At 41.6% G+C, this 17,484-nt stretch overlaps 1 protein-coding gene across 1 annotated transcript in view; it reads left to right on the forward strand.

Annotated features, from left to right (window-relative positions):
* WDR48 (WD repeat domain 48) overlaps nt 1-17,484 on the forward strand; it is a 37,136-nt gene that overhangs the window by 1,964 nt on the left and 17,688 nt on the right. Inside the window, exons 2-9 of the mRNA XM_081970181.1 lie at nt 4,528-4,668; nt 6,003-6,081; nt 6,562-6,644; nt 6,741-6,870; nt 8,496-8,584; nt 10,833-10,934; nt 11,515-11,739; nt 13,643-13,717. Of these exons, the coding sequence (XP_081826307.1) occupies nt 4,528-4,668; nt 6,003-6,081; nt 6,562-6,644; nt 6,741-6,870; nt 8,496-8,584; nt 10,833-10,934; nt 11,515-11,739; nt 13,643-13,717 (924 nt within the window). The remainder of the gene's footprint in view (nt 1-4,527; nt 4,669-6,002; nt 6,082-6,561; nt 6,645-6,740; nt 6,871-8,495; nt 8,585-10,832; nt 10,935-11,514; nt 11,740-13,642; nt 13,718-17,484) is intronic.

Genomic DNA, 17,484 nt, shown 5'->3' on the forward strand with positions numbered 1-17,484 from the left:
TGTGAAGGGTAAAAATATATAGCTTGGCTTTTGCCGCATCAGTGTGCTTTTCATGTCAGTTTTGAATACAGGTAGTCCTCAACTTATGATCACAACACTAAAATTTCTATTTCTAAGTGAAACATTTCTTAAGTGAATTTTGACCCCATTTTATGACCTTTGTTGCCAGTTGTTAAGTGAATCATTGCAGTTGTTAATAACATGGTTATTAAATGAATTTGGCTTCTCCATTGACTTTGCTTGTCAGAAGGTCTCCAAAGGGGATCATATGACCTCAGCACACTGCAACCATCATAAAGATAAGTTATTTGTCAAGCATTTGGATTTTGATCTCACGTGACCATGAAGACGGCTGCAATGTTCATAAGTGTGAAATACAGCCCATAACTCACTTTTTTCAGTGCCATTGAAGGTCAATAAATGAACTGTTGTAAGTTGCGGACTAATTGTATAACTGTTTCTTGAAAAGTGGAGTACATTTGGATAAGTATTGTTTATCTTGATCTTCAACAGATGGATATTAAAAACCAGCAGATTGGAGGTATATAATAGTAGTCAGCACTGGATTAGAGTTCCCACAGGTGTGCATATAATTGTAATTCTCATATTTTTGGAGTTTAAAAATTTTGATATTTTACTATTTATGTCACAGCCTAGATCAGGTGAATGAATGCTAATAGAAATATTGCCAAAATATTTTATTAATCAGTGGAATTACTTCATTGGATAGGGCAGATTGGCATTCAAGTTTCACTTAATGATCATTGTGGAAATTAAGGTGTTCCTGATGAAGAATCGGAGTTATCAGGAGGTATCAGCATGTTTGAGGAAATAGCTAAGTTTGCAGACATTATTTTTAAAAGATTTAGTCCTCTCCCCAAACATCCTAGTAAAGAAGTTTAGAATATGTTGAGGAAAAACTTGGTCTGAGTAGAAGACAAAATGAATGGCTCTTATTTTGTGATGAAAATATATTGCAGAAATAATAACTGGGCCGTTGTGTTATGTCCTATTTGGGAGTGCCATCATAGTTTCTAATTTCTTTGATTCATTACTTAAAACTAGTTCCTTGAACAAAGCGTGTTATGCCAGTTCTTTTACATATCCATTAGTTTTCTGTCATCATGAGGACTATTTGGCATGCTAGTTCTTTTAAATTATTCAAAGGCCTATGTTTCTGAAGTGTGACAGGTTTTAGTGCCAGATAGTGGAGGTGGCCGAGGTAAGCAGGGGATGCTCTGGTTAGTATTTGGGTAGAAATACGCATTTAGGAGGGACTTTAGCCTAAAAAGTGAAATGGAAGAAGGTAAGAGTTCTTTGATATTGTACTAAGAACCTGTTGTAGAAGCATATCTCCATTTAAATTTAGGAATGTGACTGACAAACACTTCTTAACTTTACTTACTTTGATAGGACAATGCAAGATAAATATATAAGCATTCACAGTCCTATTTTCTAGCATTTGCAAGGAGAATTCCCAATGCCGTCAACTAGATTTTGCAGAGGGCACAGTAGGGAGGAGGAAAGGCAAGAAGAATTTCTTTTCATTTCCAAATTGAACCCCATATGAAAATAAATTTAAAGTAGAAAATGATTTTCCTATAAATTTTCCTTAAAGTTTACAGTAGAGAATAAACTTCTCTAGACTTCTGGGTATCTTTTCTATCTTTTTTTTGAAGCTGCTTCTGAATGAGAGGAGTTTTTTCTACATGTGGAGGCTGATTAAGCAAAGACAACTGGATGGGGAGGGGGGACCCCTGTTCAGTTGCCTTTAAAAAATAATACTTTTGAGACAACTTTGACCTGGCTAATTGAGAATCTCCACAGACATTAAAAACAAAGAATTACAGGAAACCTTTCTTCCAGAGTTTTTTGCCACCTACTGTAGTTAGTAAATAAAACTTATTTACAGTAACAATAATAAAGTACTCAGATCTGTACAATACATGGCTAGTGAATTTAAAATGAAAGTAATCTAATCTAACATTCTAGTTAAGCCCAGAGTTTTCTCATAGCCATCAGAAAGGAACACAATTTTCCAAGGCATTTGGACATTTTCTTCTGGAATTCTATTTGCTCTTCCAAAAGAGCAATCCAGATAATTAACAAATACTGAGTACTGATGTACGGTATTGCAAAGCTTCCCCTACTACACTCATTGTACAAGAGCAGAAGGGGTAGCTGTTACTCCATTTTTAAAAGGCAGAATATTATAGGGAGAAATGGAGAAAGACAGAAAGCAAACTTTCTTAATAGCCCCCAGCAGATATTTTGTGCCTATTAAGAAAGGTTGGGCCAGCCTATTCACAAGATTAAAAAAAAAAAACCAGCTCCAGAGTGAAGGGATGTGGAAACAATATCTATCCTTTAAGAAGGGCAGACTAGAGGCAACAGATAACAGGGTAAATTCAATTACATATGCCTGACAGGATTAGGACTAAGGAAGTGATAATTAAGACACATCACAAACCTTTGTGAAACAAGTAAAACCAATCAAATAGTAAAAACCGCACAAGGCAAGCTTCCAGATTACAAAATGCTGTAAAAACTGTATAAAAGCTCACATAAAACCAAACCAGCTGACCCAAAACTGCACACTGCCTTTGTGGTTCTGTTCAATAAACCTTTCCAATCACCTCCATGTTGTTTCCAGCATCTTTCTTCCTGCTTGGAACTGAACCAGATGGATTTTCCGCCCAACAATATATTATTCCCTTCCTAGGAGTAAAAAAAATCAGGACGCAGTGGCTCAGTGGCTAAGACGCTGAGCTTGTCGATCAGAAAGGTCCCTAGCACTGCGTAACGGAGGGAGCTCCCATTACTTGTCCCAGCTTCTGCCAACTTAGCAGTTTGAAAGCACGTAAAGTAGAAAAATAGGAACCATCTTTGGTGGGAAGATAGCAGCGTTCCGTGCCCCTTCAGCATTTAGTCATGCCCTTTACATGACCACGGAGACGTCTTCGGACAACGCTGGCTCTTCGGATTTGAAACAGAGATGAGCACCGTCCCCTAGAGTTGGGAACAACTAGCACATATGTGCGAGGGGAACCTTTACCTTTATGAGTAAAAGTCTTCCCAAATTAAACAGTTTGCATCATTAAAGATGTTCTCTGAGAATTGCTAAAGAGGAAGCTGTTTTAATTGTTTTTCTCCCAACCAAACTTTCTAAATTTTACTGTTTCTTTGCTGTGTGGAATGTAGCTGCTCCTTGGAAATGCAGGCAGCATTCCATCGTAGTAAACACCCTGCAGGGAACATGAATTTATGCATGTGCCCCCCTTTTGCACCTGCTGGAGGAGAAAGAGTATTGAGAATATAGCAAGACAGAATCCATTGCTCACCAAAGCTGTAGATAATGCAGAATGCATTTAAAACACTCATAATAACCCTAAAGTGGTCATGTGACTCTAAGATTTCTTTTTAGTAGCAACAATATTTCATATTGCTGATTATTTTTCTCATCAGCAATCTATTTTGTTTTCAGAATACTGGGAAGAAATAGGATTAATAGCTTCTTGCCATACAATACAATGTACTGTTATATTCATAATTATATTTACAATGCAAAATAGCTGCACCTCTATCATGTCTCAGATTTAGGAAATCGGGTGAAATTGTGAAATATCACATTTCTTTTGGTTATTACAGATATTAATGAACTCAGTGCTATCATTCTGTAATAATAAGACCATATTGTCTTATATAAGGGGATTGTGTCTGTAGATTGGGCATGGGGAATTAGCATGAGAACTTGGATTAAAAGAGACGAATTTGCAGAAATAAGATTGGGATTTCTTCCTTGTTAGCTGCCCAGAGTCACTGTGAGTGAGTTGGACAGCTATATAAATTTCTTAATAAATAAAATAAATACCTAGGAATAGATCCTCTATGTTGTGGGTTCTTTTTCCTTCAGAGATCATAGGGCTATAATGAAATGAGACATTTAGAGCAGAAAAATGCACCTGAGCAGGGAAAGCTCTTAGAGGTCTTGTTAGAAACAGATAAATATTGAATGATGAATTAAAGTACTTGCAGGTCATGTGAGTGTGATAAAACACTATGGGCCTTTTTGTTTATAATAAACTCAGCATGTCCATTTATCGTAAAAATGCATAACCTGGAAGGTGCATCTTAATTATTGTTTCTGTTGGCTAATCTAGATTTTTTAAAATAAATAAACAAGCCCAAATTACACAACTCCAGTTTCAGTGATTGGGACAATCTGGAACACTTGAAACAATGCAGCTTGAGGTGGGCAAATTTCAATTGTGTTGCTTTGTTTCCCTGCTAGATCATGTTGAGCACAATTCAGCATAATCAAAAAGGAACAGTATATTCCCAAATTATCTGGAATGCTCCATTACTGAATTTGTGAGATTTTTTCATCCCTGATGTGAGACATCAGTTATTTAGGAATTTATTTTTTTAAAAATGAAAATGAGATATTTTTTAGCATGCTTGAACAGAGTGATGTTTCTGCTTTATAGTTTCTTAATGCTTCTGTTGGATTTATATCAAATGTTTTAGGTCTCTTATGTAATTAGAGATGAGGTGGAGAAGTATAATCGCAATGGGGTAAATGCACTACAGCTGGATCCAGCGTTGAACAGACTTTTTACTGCAGGTCGAGATTCAATCATCAGGATATGGAGTGTAAACCAACACAAGGTAAACTAAGCACGGAATGTACTTTACATAGATATGTTTTCACTTTTAGACATATAGTCAAATTATCTAGCAAAAATAGTTTATATCATTAAAGAATAGGTTTGGTTGTATTTGCTAGCATCACTCTTCCATTATTTTTGCTTACATTGAGTATTTTTTCTTAATTTGAAAGCTGCTCAGATTTTTCAGATATCTGATCTACAAAAAGTGGCAAATTTTAATCTGGGATTTGAAGTAACCATGATTTAACCATTTCTTAGCCTGAACCCATTCAGTAAGGCCAATCTAATTTGCACTGAAACAAAATTATTGTCTATGTTCTTCTTTTCAGCCAGATTTGGCTCCTGACATGACTCCCAATGATTAAACTTCTTACATGGATGTACGTGTTTCCCCCAAAAATACGATTTACCCTGAAAACAAGCCCTAGCCTGATTTTCATACTTGGGCCTAATATAAACCCTATTCCAAAGATAAGCCCTAGTTAAGCCCCTCCCACTATCTGGTTATATGAGATGCATAAAAACATGCATAAAAAACAGCGGGGGGGTAGAGGTGGAGCTACCCCATGTGCCCCACACCTGCTTACTTTAGGACTGCCGTAGCCACACCCCAACACCTGTCGCGCCACTGCCTGATTTGTTCTGTGGTTGTTTGGCTGGACGCCATGTGGCACATCGCGCCAGTGCCGCCACTTGCAGCAGGACATCACGTGGCTTGTCACACCAGTGCCACCACTCGCATGCGCAGCTGCACAACGCACCATGCAGCCTCCTGCTGCGAGCGAGGTCACCAGTGCAACAGGCCATACGGTGTTTGGCTGCAAGCGGCTGCAAAAGAAATTGGACAACAGCGTGATAGGTGTCAGAGCGTGAGAATCCTGGCTGTGGTGATCCTAAGGTAAGAGGGGAAGACATTCCCCGAAAATAAGACCTGGAGCTTACTTTGGGGCCCAAAAGAAAATAAGACTAAGAAAATAAGACTAGGTCTTATTTTCAGGGAAATAAGTTATGTGGTCATCTCTTCTGTTATTTTGTTTTTAGCCAACCCATTCACTGAGGGTGGGGCTAGAAAATGTGACTGTGGATCATAAGACTGACTTACAGTAAAGATGCCACGCCAGGAAATGTTCTTCAAATAATTGCAATCTTATAGCTAAACCCTGGCTTAATATATAGCTAAAATAAATAAATAAATCCTAAAATTGTTGGCAATTGATGCACTGATTGCTAACATAGTAATTCTGAAATATAGATGAAGTTGGCTCTTGTCATAATAACAGCCTCAAGAGAATTCTTATGACACAGAACTCAAAATATTGTTTTTAATTCCAGCAAGACCCCTATATAGCATCAATGGAACATCATACAGACTGGGTGAATGATATTGTACTTTGCTGCAATGGTAAAACCTGTAAGTCACTTTTTGAATATTTTATGAGGAAATAGAACGACGTGTGTCGGTTATCTCTGTTATTTGCATATTTTTCCATCCTGTGTTCATAGGCTCTGTTTCAATTTAGAGCAGTCATGTAAAATTCCAATTTATATAGTGATGTAGTGATAAACAGCGGAAGCCATTATCAACTAATGTGAAAAATACCTGAAAAATAAAGCTGCAAGAAAATTAAAATAATGTTGCCAAGTGGCATAAAGCATCAGAAAATAAAATACTTGTTGAATTAGGAATTTCTGAAACAATAGAAATGTTTCCCTGATATTGGCAAGATTGAGCAAAAACAAACAGCTGCAGAATTTCTCCAGAGATAAGAGTTCCAAAGTCGTCCTTCTGTTAATTAACTCTGGCATATGCTTCTGAGCAGTTATCAGTCCTAATGATTGTGTGTTTCAATTGTAAACAGATTTCTCTTGTTTCCTCATTTTATTTTTACAGTGATTTCGGCTTCATCAGATACTACTGTCAAAGTATGGAACGCACATAAAGGGTTTTGTATGTCAACCCTAAGAACCCATAAGGTAAAATACAAAAAAATGCAGTTAGCAATACTTGTGGTGCCATAACAGTATCCTGGTTATTTTGTTCTATTTGCCACATGTCTCTGTTTGTTTTAGGATTATGTGAAAGCTTTGGCTTATGCAAAAGACAAAGAATTGGTAGCATCTGCTGGGTTGGACAGACAAATATTCCTCTGGGATGTAAATACATTAACTGCACTGACTGCCTCAAATAATACTGTCACGAGTAAGTATCCAGAAATGAACCCACGCTGGTTTGTGTAAGATAGGGGATTCCAAACTTGGCAACTTTCTTATGCTGCCTGGGAAATTCTGGGAGCTGAAGTACACAAGTCTTAAAGTTGCAAGCTTGGAGTGCTCATAGTATAAGACGTGCTTTGATGATCAAATAATTCAATCTAAAATGCAGAGGGCTTTAAGCATTGACCATGTGTCCTTCAGGAAATAAACATAAGGATGGCCTCTGTAGTGAATCTCTGAAAATTGATAACAATCTTCAAATAAAATCTTTATATGTAATATTCCCCTTGCATTTATCTTGAGTGATAGCAATGTTATCTATTGGAGTTTCTGGGGAAGAGCTGCTGTTCCTTCAAAAATTTGGCCATTCTCTTTGAAGACAGTACAATATACTATTGGATAGGGATCTCAATCAGTCACTCAGAATAGAGCTGGAAAAGACCTTGGAAGTGATTCATTCAAGCCCCCTGCTCAGGCAGGAGACTCTATACCATTTCAGACAAGTGACTATCTAGTCTCTTCTTAACTTCCAGTAATGAAGCACCCACAACTTCTGAAGGCAAGTTGTTCCACTGGTTAATTGTCCTCACTGTTAGGAGGTTTCTCCTTAATCCCAGGTTCCTTTTTTCCTTGATTAGTTTCCATCCATTGTTTCTTGTCCTACTGTCTGGTGCTTGGGAAAATAAATTGACCCCCTCATCTTTGTGGCAGCCCCTCAAATGCCGGAATACTGCTGTCTTGTGCCCCCTATTTCTTTTTCTCTCTCCAGACTAACCAAACCCAAATCCTGCAGCCGCTCTTCATGTGTTTTAGTCTCCAGGCCTTTAATCATCTTAGTTGCTCTTCTTTGCACTTTTTCCAAAGTCTCAACATCTTTTTTTGTAATGTGATGACCAAAATTGCATGTAAATATAATACCATTAAAGACCATTCATTGTGTATGGTTTTGTCAGCCAGTTACAAATCCATCTGGCGGTGATGCTGTCTATCCCACATTTTTCCAGTTTACCAAGAAATAGGTTGTGGTCTTTTTTGTCAAATGCCTTGCTGACGTCTTAATATACTCTGTCCACAGAATTTTGCTGGTCTACTAATTTAGTCACTTTGTCGAAGAATGAAATAAAATTGGTTTGTCATGATCGATTTTTAACTTACTTTTGCTGGCTATTAGTTGCAACTTTATTTGTTTTTAGATGTTCACAGATCTGTGTTTTGATTATTTTTTCCAATATGTATTGATGTAATTGGTCTGTAGTTTCCTGGATCTGTTTTTCTTCCTTTTTTTTAAAGATAAGATATAAGACTGGAATTTTGCAAATTCAAGTAATTATATAAGTTCGACACTACCACATTGTGACCTAAAATTCAAATTTTTCTACCTTAAAACATCTCTCGCAATTGAAATACAATGAACAGTTTTATTAAAGAGTTCTTTCTGTGGGTAACTTTTAAAATCCTTAATGTTTGAACATTTGTATATAGTTGAAAGCTGCTGCATTCATATTTTTTTTTGCTATTAGAATTGTTATTTCAAGTTGCTTTTTTCTTTTTGCTCCCTCCAACTTCCTGGAGTGCTTTCTCTTAAATAATATTGCATTTTCTCTCCAATAGCTTCCTCCCTTAGCGGGAACAAAGACTCAATCTACAGTCTTGCTATGAATCAGATGGGAACAGTAATTGTATCCGGGTCCACTGAAAAGGTAATCACAATTTAGGCAGCTTATCCCCACAGGACGAAATGAATTGCTGAAAGGATTACTAATAAAAGTTTGTGTACAGCTATGAAATAAATTCAGGCGCCCTATTCTGCAGTAGTAAAGGGAAAAAAAAATATCCATCTGCGTGAGTAGAGGTGGTTTGTTATAGGATCTCCCATTCTAATTCAGTAATCCTCGACTTACAGTAGTAAACCTTGGTGATGCAATGGTGAGAGTGCAGTACTGCAGGCTGCTTCTGCCGGTTGCCGACTGCCTGCAATTTGGCAGGTTGAATCTCACCAGGCTCAAGGTTGACTCAGCCTCCATCCTTCCGAGGTGGGTCAAATGAGGATCCAGATTGTTGGGGGCGGGGGTGGGTGGGAGGGGAAGGCTCACTCTGTAAATGCTTAGAGAAGGCTGTAAAGCACTGTGAAGTGGTATATAAGTCTTAAGTGCTATTGCTATTTAGCAACTATTTGAACTTACAAAGACACTGGAAAAAATGATTTATGACCATGTTGGGCACTTGTGACTGTTGCAGCATCCCCATGGTCACATAACCAAATAGCAATAGCACTTAGCAGTAGCACTTAGCCTTATATATCATTTCAGACTGCTTTACGGCCCCTCTAAGCGGTTTACAGAGTCAGCCTATTGCTCCCAACAACCTGGGTCCTCATTTTAACCACCTCGGAAACCCCTCAGGATCGAACTTCTGGAGTGAGCAATGAGTTAGACCTGCAGTACTGCATTTTAACCACTGTGCCACCACGGCTCTTCTCCAAATTCAGATGCTTGCCAGTTGACTTGTGTTTATGACGATTGCAGTGTCCTGAGGTCATGTGATCATCTTTTGTGGACTTCTGACAAGCCAGGTTCACTTAACAACCGTTTTACTCACTTAACAATTGTAGTAATTCGTTTAGCAACTGTGGCAAGAAAGGTTGTAAAATGGGGCAAAAGTCACTCAACAAATATCTCGCTTAGCAACAGAAATTCTGGGCTCAATTGTAATAGCAAGTTGAGGACTACCTGTAGTTTTGAGTTGCTGCTTTTCCTTTAGACTTCCTTGTATACGTTCTCTTTCCATATTGACCAGCAGTTAATGAGTTAATGAGGCAAACCATAGGGAGCTCTCTTCAGATACGCATGACTAAGTTTCTGTCTTATCAGGAAGAAAAACCCATTGAAGGAGCAGATAATTTTAATACCTTGGATTCCAAGTTTATAGTTTTTGAGCAGTGGCATCTACTTTCCTTAAATAAACTTAAATGTAAGCAATTTCCTGGGCTTGCTATACCTATGCCAGGGGTGTCCAAACTTGGGAACTTTAAGACTTGTGGACTTCAACTCCCAGAATTCCCCAGCCAGCATGGCTGGCTGGGGAATTCTGGGAGTTGAAGTCCACAAGTCTTAAAGTTCCCAAGTTTGGACACCCCTGACCTATGCTGTGCAAGGATTGCATTTGACTCAGTTTTATAACTCAACTAGCCGATAACTTGGCATTGCCTGGGTATTTATTTATAGGGGGGAAATATCCGGATCAAAGGTGATTTCTAGTGTTGGATTTTCCTCCTTACCAGAGGGAGCCCCCTTGTGGAGTACTGTAAAACCATTACCATGGCAAATCCACCTGGCTGCACAGTAGAAGCCATTTTACGGCAGTACAGTAGAAACTATTAACAGGCTGTATCTTAACAGAACACACAGCCCGAGGTATTTTAGGGGTGTCTTACCCCCACAATATTTGTTTCCAGAGAGTTGACCATTTGTGTACCAAATTTGGTTGAAATTGCTCGAAGTATTCCAGAGTTATGATGGACAACAGATGCACACACGCAGCCCTTCATTTATATATATATATAGAGAGAGAGAGATTTGTGTGTAAGGAACAAAGCTTATTCTAGAATTTTTGTTGTTCATGTTCATAAGGTCTTGTTTTCTCCATCCCACCACCAAACTTAGCGGTGTTATACTGACATATACGTGGCTGATATGGTTGGGTGAGGATGATGAGTAGATATAAAAAACTATAACAAAGAACCATTTACTTAAAAAAAACAGCCTGACTGCTCTCCAGAGTAAATATTATTTTTCTAAAAGATCTAAGCCTTAAAGGTTTTGAAATAAGTAGCATCTTATAGTACCAATATTAATGTGAATGGCTTTTGAAAACCTAATTTCAAGCACTGTAAGGATATACGAATTTAGTACTGTTACAAAAGTGGTACCAATTTTGTTTTTCTAATAGGTTTTAAGGGTATGGGACCCAAGAACCTGTGCAAAACTTATGAAACTCAAGGGACACACAGACAATGTTAAAGCTTTGCTACTGAACAGAGATGGTACACAGGTATGTTTTTAATATACTTCCATCAGTTCTTTGGTGTCCATCTTGTAATATTTTTCTCCATCCAATTAGACCTACTTCAGTAACATAGTTACAATTTCTTAAGCAAAAATTACATTTAAGTCCACTATTGTATCTTAAATCTTATTGAGTATCCTAACTGAATTGCATATTTAACCCCTTTGCGTTATGAATATTTTTTTACAGAGCCAATGAACAAGACTGGCATTTTAAGTCAAGTGTCAAACATGAATGGGTCAAACTATGGATGAGTATTTCATTTTAATGACAAAAGTAATACAGTAAATGTAGCTTTTAATCATTTAGTTTGGTGTTTCACAACCTTGGCAGTTTTAAGACTTGTGGATTTCAACTCCCAGAATTCCCCTACTAGCCATACTAGCTGAGGAATTCTGGGTGTTGAAGTTTACGCTTCATAAACTCACCAAAGTTGAGAAACAGTTGAAATAACATCAAGCACCTCCATTGCATTCCATTGGTCAAAATATTGCTTTTGCCTATGGCTTTGTGCTTAAAATTGGGTATTGTAGCATTTTTTTAAAAAAAACTCTCATTCTTACAGTGTCTTTCTGGAAGTTCTGATGGAACTATCCGACTCTGGTCACTCGGTCAGCAGAGATGTATAGCTACGTACAGAGTCCATGACGAAGGCGTATGGGCACTTCAAGTCAATGAAGCTTTCACTCATGTTTATTCGGGTGGAAGAGACAGAAAGATATACTGTACAGATTTACGGAACCCTGATATCCGTGTGCTTATTTGTGAAGAAAAGGCACCAGTTCTTAAGGTAATATTTTTCTAAAGACCTGATCTTCTTCAAGATTGGAGAAATCATCATCTTTTCAGTCTTTGGCATGCTTTTGACTGTCCCGATGATTGTTGGAGAAATACACAATATAATTTTACCCTTCTTAACTGTTGTATCTTATATCTGTATTGACTTACTGTTAATGAAATGATTGCCTTTCCCTAGAACAGTGATGGTGAACCTTTTTTGTGCCGAAAAGGGAGCACTCCGTTCATTTGGGCCGTGACCAGGAATGCGCATGCGCATGCAACAATCAGCTGGCCTTTGTGTATGTGGCAATGTTGGTCTTTGATTTCCCGCACACATGCACGCCAGCTAGCAAGTCTTCCGGTTACTGCTGCGCATGCGCACGCCGGAAAACAGAAGACCAGCTCTTCCAGTTTCTGGCGCTGCCGCATGCACAAAGGCCAGCTGATCAGCGCATGCGTGCTAGAAACCCAGAAGAGGAACGTGCCAGGCAACATGGCTCTGTGTGCCACTTCTGGCACACATGTCATAGGTTCGCCATCATGGCCGTACAGGTTCTGCAGAAGCAACTCCAGAGGCAATGGCTTGGATCAAACATCCAGTTATGAGGTCACTGCGGTACCTCCATAAAAGTTTTATTTGTAATCACATACATTGCGTATATATGTTTATTTCTCTTCTGTAATGTTCTTATCATATACTCCATAATAATATTAATGAAACGAATCACAAAACATTTAAATTGGATTACCATACAGACATGTGATCGCTCTTCCTTTCATACTTGAAATCACGTGTCGCCTGTTAAACTTCCCCTACTTGCCATGAAAGCCCTGTCTTCAGGATCCTGCATGTTTTTAATATAGTGCATCTTTGATCTGCCTCACCCGAGAGAGAATAAAATATAAATCTGTTTTGGTATAGGATCTGATGAAATCCAGTGCCATGAACTTTCCTAACATTCTACTGACCCTTTTTAGGCAGAATCGCTAGGGAAGGACAATAGCAGGTTTCTGTACCATGGGTTCTGTAGCTGGCTAAGTTGATGAGAACCTTCCATGATGCAGAGAGGTCACAGCTCACTTTTTGTACCATTTGGCAGAAATTGTAAAATAACAGGACAGATTCATAATGTAATTGGATGAAAGGAGTCCAAGGGATGCCATGGCTTTAGGCCAGAGGTGAGGAATGGCTCCTTTATGACTTGTGGACTTCAACTCCCAGAATTCCTCTGGGAGTTGAAGTCCACAAGCCATAAAAGGGCCATAGTTCTCCACCCCTGCTTTAGACCAGAAGTGGTATTCAGCAGGTTCTGACCAGTTCTGGAGGACTGGAAGCGGAAATTTTGAGTAGTTCAGAGAACCAGTAAATATCACCTCTGACTGGCCCCGCGCCCATCTATTCTTTGCCTCCGGAGTCCCAGCTGATTGGGAGGGAATGGGGATTTTGCAGTAACCTTCCCCTGGAGTGGGAAGGAAATGGAGATTTTACTATACTCTTCCCCTGCCATGTCCACCAAGCCACGCCTACCAAGCCATGCCACATCTACCAAGCTACACCCACAGAACTGGTAGTAAAAAAAATTGAATCCCATCAATGCTTTGGACTAAGAAGTAAAGTCCTACAGGAAGACAATAATATGTCCATATCCTTGCCAAGAATGTTACATGGATATACTCAAGTTGGCATCATGTCAGGTTCATCTTGGATAATCTTTCCCTCTTGGTGCATTGTTTCCTTGTGGTACCTAAAGAGGAAGAACTTCCTGTGAAAAGAACATAAAGCTAAACCACAGACTTCTCTATCTTCTGAAGGAATCTTAAATCTGCATTGAGTTTTTGTATGCATCATTTTCTAAGAAAATGCCTTTCACAAGCGCTCCATTCTAAGATACAGATTTTCCTTTCTCATTTAGATGGAACTTGATCGATCTGCTGATCCTCCCCCAGCACTGTGGGTTGCAACGACAAAGTCTTCTGTGAATAAATGGGTATGAAGTGTGTCACAGACATGTTTTAATCTACGTGTTTTTAAAATTTACATCTTCATTTGTCACTCACTCCTGTGGCAAAATGCTCTTTGACTATTTATTTGCTCTAAGGAAAAAAATATTAATCGGGATTGAGAATAATTGTGTTCCCTCTGATACATTATTCATTTTAAATAAATTATAGGCTTTTATAAAATTCATTAAAGGGGAAGATTGGTTTGTGAGTCTCGGGTAAATTGCAGGTGGCCTTGACTTATGACCACAGTTGAGCCCAACATTTCCATTGCTAAGCAAGACAGTTATTTAGTTAGTTCTCCTGTGCGCTGTTTGGGGAATCCAAGCATGGGTTAACTTTGTCCATTAGCCTAGAGACTGAGTTATGCAAATTGTTGACCACTCCTCTTCTGACTAGATGGGTCAGTTTTTTAACTCAGTCCAGCCTGAAGAGACGTATATCTGATTATCTCTAGACTAATTGACAAATTAATCAGAATTACTGGATTCCTTCCATGCTTGGATTCTTCATTCTTTTGGACTCGTATAGTTAAGTATCCCTTTGGGACGAGGCGCGCAGACGGCAGTTTCGCTGTCAGTCAGGCGCCCGCCAGGTCGCTTGCTTTCCGAAGCCTGCCGGCCACGAAATAGCAGCGCTGAAACCGCGCTGCCTCTCTGTCTTGCGGCTGCAATCGGGAGCTGGTCCGCCGCTCTCTCAGCTGCTCTCACGCGCTCAGGGGTCGGTTTGCCGCTCCACTCCGCGTCACCAAGGGAGCGACCCGCTCTGCGAGGCGAGGTCTATCTCCCGAGCCTATCATCACTGGAAGTCGCGGAATCGCTGGTACTTGCCGCGAGTTCGCCGCAGCGTCTGTTAACGGCCCGAACAGATGGAGGCTGCAGAAACTCAAGCCGCGAATTCAAAAGTCCCGCCTAAATCGCGGGCGCCATTTTGGTCGCTTCCTTCGCGTGCTTTGCGAGGAGGAGGGGCGGAGCTTCGCTTTCCCGCCCAATTAGCGACGCTACGTCAACGGCTCTCTCCTTTATTCCCTCTCTTGCCTTGTTCGCTCGGCTGGGAGTCGATCGTTTGCAGCTGCTCTTCAGAGTTACTCAATACTCGATTGCTAAAGAGCCTTTGTGAGGAGATTGAGCCATTTCACTTCATCCGACCTTTATCATGGCAGAGACAGCTACCCCTGGAGGTATTGTAGAGCCCACCAACGCTGCCCAATCCCGAATTGAGGCAGATAATTCCTCAAGAATTAGTAGAGCCACGACCAGGGCCTCTACCCATAAGCCTCGGGCCTCGTCTGCGGCCCCAGACAGGGCCTATAGGCACAAGGATAAAACTAATTCAGCGGCCAAGGCCCCTAGAGTGGCCAGCAGCTCGCCTCCTGTGCTAGCCCCCCAGCGGCCTTCCCCAAGCTCCCCCCTGCATCCTCCTGGGAACCAGGGTTTGTCTCCGGACCTTCCTTTGCCCCAAGTGCCAATATCCGAGGAGGGGGAATTAGGGGCCCAATCCCCTCCTGGTCTTTCGGAAATGAGCATGGCTTCGGCCCGTGAGCTCCCAAGCGCGGAGCCTTCTGCCACCTTTACCCCCACTGCCGCAGGCCTCAGGCCTGTGGAGGGCCAGGAACTGGGCCTTCCCCCAGATTTATATCGTATGATTTCAGCAGCAATTTCCAAGTGCGTGGATGCAGAACTGCATCGCAGAACCAGTACTTCCAGACCTCCAACCGTGCCTAGGGATTTATCCAACCCTCAGGTTGACCCCCCATCACCTTTATCCTCAGAATATAGTGAGGAATCGGCCTTGGTGGAGGAAAAGGAAGTACTAGACATTGAATTTTCAGATGATGAAGGCTTGGCACAGGATCAGCCTACCTCTTCTGGCTTGTTCCGTCCAACACTTTTTAAGTCACTTTTATTCAAGGCAAAGGCCACCACGAACATGGGTGGGGCTGCCACTGAAGCCAGTACAGCAGTGGTACTGGATGCAACTGAACGCCTGTTTGCAGAACAGATTTCAGAGCAGGATGTCATTCCCTTCCCCAAACTATTCAGTGATATTGTTCAAAAACAGTGGGCGCAACCGACTGCGGTTGCCCCACCCAGCAATGGGGACAAGAAGTTATATAATTCCACCCCAGAATTGGAAAATATCCTCCAATTCCCCACTGTAGACACACCTATCGCAGCTCTAGCTTCTCCAGCCTTGATCCCATCGGAGATTTCTGAGGGGTTGAAAGCGGAAGACCGCAAGGCCAAGTTAGTCTTTCGAAAAACTCACCAGGCTGCGGCCTGGGCCTTACGCGCTGCTACTGCGGCGTCCTTTTTTAATAGGACATCTTTGGTCTGGCTCAGACAATTGCAAGGTAGGCTTGCCCCTGATGACATATGCCTCCATCAGGACGTTAACAAGCTGATGGCGGCCCTGGAAGTTTCAGCGGATGCTACACTTAATGCAGCTAAATTTGCATCCTGAGCTGTAGTCTCCAGCATTGCTTCTCGCCGCCTGCTGTGGCTACGCCATTGGCAAGCGGACGTACGCTCCAAATGGCGTCTTGCTTCCACGCCATTCAAAGGTGGGGCCTTGTTTGGACCAGCTCTTGACCCAATCCTCATTGAGACAAGGGATAAGCGTAAGGTGCTCCCATCCACCAGCAGGCGCACTGACAGGAGGCAGCAGCCTTATAATAGACGCCAGCCATTTCGCGCAGAGGACTCGGGCTTCAACACCACCCCTTATGTCCCTCAGTATAACAGGAATTTCACTCAATTCACCCGGACCGAAGCCAGGACCGCTTTGGGGCCAGGGATAGGGGTCGCCAGCAAAACCAGTCGCAATCCCAGGCAAGGCGGCCATTTCGTGGCACCGGCAACTGGTGACGAGGAGGGGGCCATCGGCGGACGGCTACTGGTTTTCGCTCATCAATGGGCGGAGACCACATCCGACGCCTGGGCCCTTCAAATCGTGAGGCAGGGCCTCACTCTAGAGTTCCTCTCCATCCCCCCCGAGACGGTTTATCAGGTGCCCTGTCCCCAGGTGCCAGGAGAAAAGGCGCCTCATGGGTGCAGAGATACAACATCTCTTATCCATCGAAGCCATAGAAATGGTCCCAAAGGGACAGGAGGGGCTAGGTTTTTATTCCATCTTGTTCCTAGTGCCCAAAATCTCGGGAGGATGGAGGGCCATCCTAGATCTGAAACGGCTCAATCTATTCATAAAGTACCAAAAGTTCAAGATGCAATCCCTCAAGAGCATCTTAGTATCTATCCGCCAGGGCGACTTGATGACTTCAGTCGATATCAGGGTGGCGTACCTCCATGTACCAATCCACCAGGCACATCGGAGGTTCCTATGCTTTCAATTCGCCGGCTGCCACTTCCAGTATCAGGCCTTGCCCTTCGGCCTATCATCGGCCCCTCGAACATTCACCAAACTCCTAGCGGTCGTGGCGGCCTCGCTTTGCTCAGTTCCCATTCAGGTCAACTGTTAACTCACGCCCAGGCGCCCAGGCGGTCCAGGATCTGCGAGTCACAATGGACACATTGCAAAGCCACAGGTTTATCCGGAACCTAACCAAGAGTCACCTGCAGCCGACCACCTCATTGCTTCATCTGGGAACTATCATCAACTCAGGGACGTGCGAAGTGTCGCTATCTCAAGAAAGACGACGCAGCATATAAACCCTGGTGAGTCGCATACTATCACAGAGACTTGTACCGCTGGCTACCCTCTCCCAGCTACTCGGGAAGATGATATCCTGTATCGA

This window comes from Natrix helvetica, assembly GCF_964273705.1.
Source record: "Natrix helvetica genome assembly, chromosome: Z".
Classification (NCBI taxonomy): Eukaryota; Metazoa; Chordata; class Lepidosauria; order Squamata; family Natricidae; genus Natrix; species Natrix helvetica.